Below are 9271 nucleotides of genomic sequence, written 5' to 3' on the forward strand. Positions count from 1 at the left end.
ACGAGCTGAGTAGAAGGCTTGTGGCAACACACGTCGTTTGTGTTGTCTCCAGGCTTGCTCATCGTCACGGCGAGGCGGAAGGAGGCGTGCGGCGACCCAGGAGGTTAAAAAGCAAATGGCAAATGGGGTCGATCTACGGTTTGGGTGACATGGCGGACGCGACCGTCCCTACATTGAAGTCGGTGGATCAGAGAGAAGAAACTTTGACCGCCGGTTGACTTATAACCGTTTCCCTCGTCCACCCCAGCCGGGTCCTCGTCCTTGCTCTTCCTCTCCGAGGAGACCTCTTTCTTCTTGTGTGTCCTGTGTCGAGCATGGAGTCTCGACCCTGCAGAACGAGCAAGGTAATCATTACAGAACATCCGCCGAAAGAAGAAGAAAAAAAAACTAGGGTCCGGGTCTTTGGGCGCAGGAAGGGTGAGCACATTCCGCAGCTGGGGGTTATTCGGCGATGAGAGAGAGGTGACAAGTCCATCATGGAGGTCTGGACAGCCGCAGGTCTCACCGGGCAAGACAGGGCAGTGAGACTAGCCAATTCATACATACATGACGGGCGTCGGTTATCAGGTAAAGGTCAGTTGGCGAGTTGTGTGTTGAAAAGGGAAGGTGACTTGTAATTTGAGCAGACGATGAATGAAAAAGGAGCGCCGCCAGCGAAGCGTCACACCAGTAAACACGACGTCGGACGGAGGCAGAGTCCCATTTACAACAAGGGCCATCCCGCTCGGGGGGGGGTGGCGGCACCTTTGGAGAGGAAATGTGCGGGGGGTTCAGGAACGACCGGCACGAAAGGAAACCAATTGTCGGCGCGGGAATTTGTGCCAAAAGCTGTGATCGTCGCCCTGCAAAAGGGCCATCCTGCTATGCGTCACACCCCCGGCCTCGTATCAGTCGACGCATCGACGTATCAGTTGTTCCTCTCTATCTCTTTCCCCCCCCCCCCCTCACGCCGCCTTCCTGGTGCCGGGGAATCATGACGTCTCAACCCCAACAACATCGAGGTCATTAGAGCCTAATAATAACAGATGACGGGCATGGAGCGCGCCGGCCACCATGTTTCTTTAGGGGCCCTTTCAAAGGGGATGGACGGGCAGTCTGTGGATTTAGCGCCAGGTCTAGCTCAGAGAGTTAAACCGGTTCTGGGACTCGCGGGACCGTCTTTGTTTCTTATCTCTGGGGAGGCCTTTTTTTTTTTCCCCTTGAGTGCCAGAGCCAACGCTGCAGCGCCCCAGAAAATGGGACGGGTTCCGCAGGGACGGCTACATTCTCGGCTGGGGTTCTAGATTGCTCTCTTAGAGTGTTATCTCCAAGGGACGGCACTACGGCCCTTGGTGGCTGTCTGGTGCCGAGTTTCCCAGGCCTCGCTGTCTAGCTTTATCTTTTCTAGACAGACTTCCCCTTCGTCTCTTGTCGTCCTTCAATCCTTCTTTCTATCAGTAATCTCTTCCCCAGACTTTTAACCTACCGAACGTTTCACTCCCATCCCGATCGTTTGGTACCGATTCGGAGGCAGGCATGCACACCCTGGCCAACGTCTTCCTAATCCGGAATACTCGACACTAATAAGGCAGGCGGCCCAGCCCACTAATAATACCGAGAACGATGCACCTTGTACCCAAGGAGGTAGGTAGCCCGTTCTCCTTGTCTTCAGCCGGCCGTCTGGGAAGAGAGAGCAGCTCGCTGACAAGATTGACCGACAAAAACAGCTCGACAAACTCGTGATTTCACAACTTGGTCTTCTCGCACAGCGACGGTTGGCCCGAGGAGTCAAACTCAACCATGCCGAAGCCACCGTAAGTTTGCGCTGTCTCTTATCTTTTGGCACCCACCCACCCCCCTTTGGCGCTCTCCGAATGTCGGGGCCGCAATGCGCCGGCGGGCGGCGGGCGACTTACACCAAAGGGATATCCTATCTATATCCACATTTTGGCAGGAAGCAATCGGAACACCCCCAAAAAAAAAAGAGAGAGAGAGAGACTAACATGTGAACCTTGCCATTGGGGGCATGAATGTAGGCCCTGATTGCCAACAACATTCACGAGCTCATACGCGATGGCAATCACACCGTCGCCGACCTCATGGCGCTGGGCGCGACCATGCTCGGCCGCCGGCATGTGATGCCCTCTGTATGCCACACGCTCCGCGAGATCCAGGTCGAGGGCACCTTCCCCACGGGGACGTACCTGGTCACCGTGCACAACCCCATCAGCACCGACGATGGCGACCTCGCGCGCGCGCTGTACGGCAGCTTCCTGCCCGTGCCCCGCGACGCCGACAGCCTGTTCCCGGCGGCGCTGGATCCGGTCGACTTTGCGCCCGCGCGACAGCCCGGCGCCGTCGTCGCCGTCAAGGGCGAAAAGATTACGCTCAACGCGGACCGGCGGCGCGTGTCGCTGCGCGTCACCAGCAAGGGCGACCGCCCGATCCAGGTGGGCTCGCACTACCACTTCATCGAGACGAACCCGCAGCTCGAGTTTGACCGGGCGCGCGCGTACGGCTTCCGGCTCGACATCCCCGCCGGCACCTCGTACCGTTTCGAGCCCGGCGACGCCAAGACGGTGACGCTCGTCGAGATTGGCGGCCACCAGGTCATCCGCGGCGGCAACGGGCTCGCCACCGGCGGCGTGGAGCGGTGGCGCGTCGACGCCATCGTCGAGCGCCTGCAAAAGGCGGGCTACGCGCACGCCGTCGAGCCCGAAACCAGCACCAGCACCAGCACCAGCACCGGCACCGGCACCGGCACCGGCACCGGCCGGCGTCGCGCCGCGCCGCGCGTGCCCCGGCCGTACCGCATGGACCGCACCGCCTACACCGTCATGTTCGGCCCGACGACGGGCGACCGCGTGCGCCTCAGCAACACCAACCTGTGGGTGCGCGTCGAGCGCGACTACACGACGTACGGCGAGGAGTGCAAGTTTGGCGGCGGCAAGACGCTCCGCGAGGGCATGGGCCAGGCGACGGGCCGGCCCGACGCCGACTCGCTCGACCTGGTCATCACCAACGCACTCATCATCGACTACACGGGCATCGTCAAGGCGGACATTGGCGTCAAGGGCGGCATGATTGTAGGCATCGGCAAAGCGGGCAACCCGGATGTCATGGAGGGCGTCTCGCCCAACATGGTGGTCGGCAGCTGCACGGACGTGATTGCGGGCGAGAATAAGATCATCACCGCCGGCGCCATCGATACACACATTCACCTGATCTGTCCGCAGCAGGCGCAGGAGGCGCTGGCTTCTGGTGTGACGACGTTTCTGGGCGGAGGGACTGGTCCAAGGTACGATGGCCACGCGCGCGCGCCCCCTTTTCTCCAGCTGCATCTCACAGTTCCCTCATCAACTCTCCTCTCCATTCTTCACTCTCACCTGTAGCCCCATCTCACAACTGCTGTCGCTAACTCGTATCTTTTTTTTTCTCTCTCACACAAGTGCCGGTTCCAATGCCACCACCTGCACGCCAGGCAAGCACCTCATGAAGCAGATGCTGCAGGCGTGCGACAACCTACCGGTCAACGTGGGTATCACGGCCAAGGGCAACGACTCGGCGCCCGAGGCACTGCGGGAGCAGGTGGCCGCGGGAGCGTGCGGTCTCAAGATCCACGAGGACTGGGGCGCGACGCCGTCGGCCATCGACACGTGCCTGACGGTGTGCGACGAGATGGACGTGCAGTGCCTGATCCACACCGACACACTCAACGAGTCGGGCTTTGTCGAGTCGACCATTGCCAGCTTCAAGGGCCGCACCATCCACACGTACCACACCGAGGGCGCGGGCGGCGGCCACGCGCCCGACATCATCTCCGTCGTGGAGCGCGCCAACGTGCTGCCGTCGTCGACGAACCCGACGCGGCCCTTTACGCGCAACACGCTCGACGAGCACCTCGACATGCTCATGGTCTGCCACCACCTCTCCAAGGACATACCCGAGGACGTGGCCTTTGCCGAGAGCCGCATCCGCGCCGAGACGATTGCCGCCGAGGACGTGCTGCACGACGCCGGCGCCATCAGCATGATGAGCTCCGACTCGCAGGCCATGGGCCGCTGCGGCGAGGTCGTCCTCCGCACCTGGAACACGGCCCACAAGAACAAGCAGCAGCGCGGGCCGCTGCCCGAGGACGAGGGGTCCGGCGCCGACAACTTTCGCGTCAAGCGCTACGTCAGCAAGTACACCATCAACCCGGCCCTCGCCCAGGGCTTCTCCCACCTCGTCGGCAGCGTCGAGGTCGGCAAGCTGGCCGACCTGGTGGTCTGGGACCCGGCCTGGTTCGGCACCAAGCCGCACCAGGTGATAAAGAGCGGCCTGATAGCATGGTCGCAGATGGTATGTTTTTTTCTTTCCTAATCTCGTCTAGTATCAGCCCGCCAGAAGAAGATGATGAAGATGATGGTGATGATGAAACGGTTGAAAAAAAAAAAAAAGAGACAGAGGCGGTGAGATGGAGAGAGCGAAAAAAAAATGTGCTGACAAAAGACCTCCCAGGGCGATCCCAACGCCTCCATCCCCACGGTGCAGCCCGTCATCGGGCGGCCCATGTTCGCGCCGCTCGTGCCCGCGACGAGCGTGCTCTTCGTCTCGCAGGCGTCGGTCGACTCGGGCGCCGTCGCCTCGTACGGGCTGCGCAAGCGCGTCGAGGCCGTCCGCGGATGCCGCAGCGTCGGCAAGGCCGACATGCGCTTCAACGACGCCATGCCCAGGATGCGCGTCGACCCGGAGAGCTACACGGTCGAGGCCGACGGCGAGGTCTGCGCCGCCGAGCCCGCCGAGACACTGCCGCTGACGCAGTCGTGGTACGTGTACTGAGCGGCCGGGCAGGTGTACGACTGGAGGAGAGGGGGGGGGTGTTGAGGAGGACGGTACGAGGTTTTTGTACGTTTTTGAATGCGGGCTTTCATGATGACAGCACAGTGGATAGGCAATGTCTTCATAATTCGGGAGGGAGGCTTTATTTATTTCATGACACGGCATAGTCAGCGATTTTTACTCTTTTCATGTCTATTTCTTTTAGAATCGGAGGAAATACCTACTTGATTTTATTATTACATGCTTATACTGTGTAGACATTGTAATCAGGGAAACCAATCAATAAATCTGGCACTCAACTTGTCAAACGTGAGACCTACTTACTTGAATGAGCCATTCTCACTTTTCAAGTTACGCCAGCGGCACGTGAGGTAAAATCAGAAAATAACTTTTGATATAAAAAAAATTCATTGCTTTCATTACAGGGCATTCTCAGCAACCAGGATGCTCCCGCCTAAGTACAGTCGTCAAAGAGGCTCACGGCGAAACCTCGCCGTAGTAGTAACCCTAACCAGATATATCCTTCCCCATCCCACCAGACTTCGCGCCCAAAGATCGAAAAAGGAAACAAAGAATAAGTGACAAAACAGTATAACCTCAAGGTTTGGCTTCGCGCACCGGCGTCGTCCAGAACCAAACCGAAAGGCATCTCCCAAGACAGATAGACATCAAATAAAAAATAAAAAGGAGGACACAAAAGGGCGGGCAGCACCCTGCCACCCGCTTTGCAAGGCCACGCAAGGCAGGAGAAGAGGAGGAATCAAGATGGCGCAGACACATACAAGTCGACATGGGGCCAGCATGAGTCTCCCTCAAAGTCATGAAATGGCATGCTAAACTTGGTACGTGCTGGTTCCTCGACCATGCAAACAAGGGCTCGCCTCGACAAGCAGCTCGTGGCAGGGACGGGCTGTTGACAAGAACCGCAGAAGAAAGAGGTAAACGCTTCACACAAAACAGATGCGTCGTGGCGAGGGACATTGCACATGGAGCATGTGCAGCAACTTATTTCTTGCCCTTGCGCGCCGACTTCTTGCTGTCGTCCTTATCATCAGCAGCCTTGGTAGAAGTGCGTCTGCGCTTCTTGTCGGGACTGGCAGGGCCGCCCTTGGGGGTCTCAACCTCGGTGACGGGAGCATCGCTCTTGCGCTTGCGACCGCCTCCGCTCTTCTTGGGAGTTTTGGCCGAGTCGTCCTGCAGCTGCTCAGCAATGGCGGCCTGGACATTTTCCGTCTTGGAAGCATCCTTGAGGTCGGGCATGGGGATGCTAAAGTCCTCTGCGTACTTGAGAGCCTCCTCGTCCGTCATGTTCTTGGCGTTGGGGTTGCCAGCCTTGTATGAGTGAACACGGGCATTGTAGAGGCGCAGGTTGTACTGGTAGGCGTTGTTCCAGCCCTGCTTCTCATGGGGGGTCATGTTGGCCCAGCGGCGCTGACCCTCCTCCTGAACAGCACCCTTGGGAGCTTCAGTGCCGAGATCGTTGGCAATGATGGAGCGGGCATGCTGCATGTAGAGGAAGTAGGGGGTGAGGGGACGCTTGGGAGCATTGGGATCGTGAGTGCGCTTCTTGCGCTCCTTCTTCTCCTCTGCAGCGGGCGCAGCCAGGTCACCAACAGGGAGCATGAGCTGAGCGGCGGCGGCGGCGGGATCAAAGCTATTGATCAGCTCGTTGACATCGCCCTGCTGCTCGCCAAGGAGCAGGCTGGTTTGGCGGATGTAGTCATTGGTGAAGGAGCGGAGCAGCTCCAGAATGGTGGAGAGACGGTTGACAGCCTGGGGAGTGTAAGCCATTGTTTAATTAATTATACTGGAGAATATAGAGAATCCAAGGTGAAAGAGGCATAGTTCTAGTGAGGGGAGAGGGGGTAAAAGGGAGAAATCAGACAAGCCAGCGAGAGAACAGGCGCCGGCGGTCGTGGTAGGTGGTGGGTGATTCTAGGTGGTGAGGTTGGGTGTACAAGCTCCGAGAGCTACCCTGGCTGGGCAGTCTGGAGCTGTAGGCGGTTGGTGGGGGCGCGTGCTGGGGTTCGCGGGAAGGGGGGGGGCACACATGTAAACAATACAGTGGCCAGTCGCGTCTCGTGGTAGCTATGCAGCTCCGGCGAGAAAACGGGGTAAAATCGGTGTGAAAAATTGATTTGTGTGCATGGAAAAGAGAACGGTGAAACAGGTGCGACATTGATTGCAATTTTGGGGGGAAATGGAGTTGCAGGTAAATTGCCACGACTGGTAGCTGTGCAGCTCAAGTAGCTGGCTCGCTCGGTAGCAATACCAATGGCAGCGGGAGCGGGAGCTGTAGTTGTTGTAGCTGTGGCTACAGCTACAGCCAGAGCTGCTGAAGCTCCAGCGCGTCCAAGTTGTTTATACACACAGCTGAATCCGTCCAAGCCAAGACAAGCGCGTACCAAGCAAGCCAAGCGAGACGGGGATGAGAGGGCATTCAAAAACAAAAAAAAAAATACACAAAGCTTGCAAGTGAGAGTGAGAGAGAAAACATGAGGTTACTCACAGAGTCGCGGACACGCATGAAGCTTTCGTTATCGACGACACGAGGACCACTGGTAGGGTTGACGGGAGGAATAATACCAGTAATGACAGGCGGGATCACCATGGTGGGAGCTGGTACGACACCCTTGGGCTTGTCGTCGGCCTTCTTAGCAGGGCGAGGCATCGTGATGCGCGGTTTTCCGGTGAGGTTTAGGAAAAAGTGGTTGAGAAAATACAAGCCAGGCTTGGAGGTTCTCGGGAGCGTGTGAGTTTGGTGAAGCCGGGCGTAGCGGTTGAGGCACGATATGGGGTTCTGTATCCGACGAGAATAGAGAAGCCCGTTGTAAAGGAATTGGAGAGGCCTAAAAAAAACAGTCCACTGACGATATAGCGGGAAGGACGCTGTTGACAGTGCGGTGGTGATGGTGGAGCTGGAAGGTTTTGGGGGGAGGTGCTGGAGGAGAGAAAGAAAGAGAAAACTTTCAGCGAAGGGGGGGAGGGGATCAGAGGGGTGCTGGAAAATCAGAAGACAGTGAGTGATCTGAGAGGGAGAGCGAGTGGGAAGAGAAAAAAAAGAGGCCGGGGCTGGGGGGGAGCCCAGCTAGCAGGTGGGTGGCGTGTCAATTATGTACTTTGGTGCCTGGAACGACAGGCGGTGCACAATCAGCACGACAAGTGCCAGCTCAACAGCGGGTCGAAACAGGCTGTTTTCTCTTTTGGGGGGAGAAGAAGGCTCAAACGGAGAGGTACCTACTAGAGGTATCTACCGACCTACTTACGTGCCTACCTTTACTTACCTACTTTGTAGCAGAATACTAACTCACTAGCCGGCCAGACCATCAGACCACACCATCAGGCAGTTGTGAAGAGGTGAGGAGTAGGGAACTGCTAAGAGGCCCGGGGCGTGGGGGGGTGCCTACAGGCAGCTAACTACCTTGGTCTTTCACTTGAGGGGGGAGGGGGAGTTGGGTTGCGCAGGAAAATTTTGCACAGGCTAGGTGCTGGTCGTGTTGGCGCGCCACGAGGGCTGCTGGAGTTGTTATTGCAGCTCCTGCTCCTGCTGCTGTGCCAGGCTGATGAATGGTTGGCCTTTTCGGACGGTTGGTTGGTTGGCTGGCTGGTTGGCTGGCTGACTGCCTGTCTGGCCATACAGGTACCTGCTAACCACCCATCACCACAACCGCCGCCGCCGCCATTTATTCCCCCTCCTGGTTCTCGTCATCCTGTGCACCCGTGTGTGCGGCATAAGTTGGGTACTTTACCCTCGTTAGCTCGCACAGCGCCATTCGGCTGCCAATAGCGTTATTTCAAGTCGTTTCCTACCGGCCTCTGCGCTTCTCTGAGCCTCCTGGCTGGCTCGCTGTCCCTTAGAACTCTGTCTCTCTGTCTTCTCTTACATCGGTAGTAGGTATCTAACTCCGTAGTGTCTCGCTACTTGACTCTGGCCCCTGGTGCCGCTTCTACAAGGTAAAAAAGGTCGAACAAGCGGCCACTTTGGCATAGGCGCGTACTGAGAGCTACCTACATACTACCTCCCTTGGTAGGTACCTAGGTAGCTCCTCAACAGAGGTCGTCCTCTCAGTTCCCAATCCCGTTTTCCTCCCCCTCCTCCGCCGCTACCGGCCGTCCTCCTTTACTGTATCACAGAGCCGCCCCGAGCCACCCCGAGCCACCCCCCTATGCTGCAGCTAGTCCAGCCGCAAACAGCAGGTGGCACTGCAAAAGCCCTCTCTCTCTTCCTGATGTTGCCTCTGATTCTTCTTCTACTTCGTCTTCTCCTCACTACCACTCGCTAACTCGCTTACCGGCCCTACCCTACGCTTGCTTGCAGGCCCCACTACGCGCTGCAGCAGTGAGGCGCAAGTAAACTACTTGTTTTGGAATCGCAAGCCAAGCCCGAAGCCTTGCAGCGGCCGCGGGACCTGGCTCGCCAGAGGCTCGCTGCCAGTCTTGGGCCGTGTAACCTGTCCCCGGCCGTTGCCCT

General features: G+C 57.8%; 2 protein-coding genes across 2 annotated transcripts; one reads left to right on the forward strand and one right to left on the reverse strand.

Annotated features, from left to right (window-relative positions):
* Window positions 1-1602: 1602 nt before the first annotated feature.
* V2A60_003302 (uncharacterized protein) lies at window positions 1603-4800 on the forward strand (the record flags this gene model as incomplete). Its single annotated transcript, XM_083254638.1, has 5 exons — window positions 1603-1623; window positions 1707-1793; window positions 2016-3277; window positions 3429-4320; window positions 4480-4800. 5 exons carry the CDS (start codon window positions 1603-1605, stop codon window positions 4798-4800), a joined length of 2583 nt encoding a protein of 860 aa, XP_083110764.1.
* A 1005-nt stretch (window positions 4801-5805) lies between these two features.
* Window positions 5806-7471, reverse strand: V2A60_003303 (uncharacterized protein; the record flags this gene model as incomplete). Its single annotated transcript, XM_083254639.1, has 2 exons — window positions 5806-6573; window positions 7310-7471. 2 exons carry the CDS (start codon window positions 7469-7471, stop codon window positions 5806-5808), a joined length of 930 nt encoding a protein of 309 aa, XP_083110765.1.
* Window positions 7472-9271: the final 1800 nt, after the last annotated feature.

The sequence above is a fragment of the Cordyceps javanica genome, chromosome 2 (genome assembly GCF_051103115.1).
Source record: "Cordyceps javanica chromosome 2, complete sequence".
NCBI classification, from domain to species: Eukaryota; Fungi; Ascomycota; class Sordariomycetes; order Hypocreales; family Cordycipitaceae; genus Cordyceps; species Cordyceps javanica.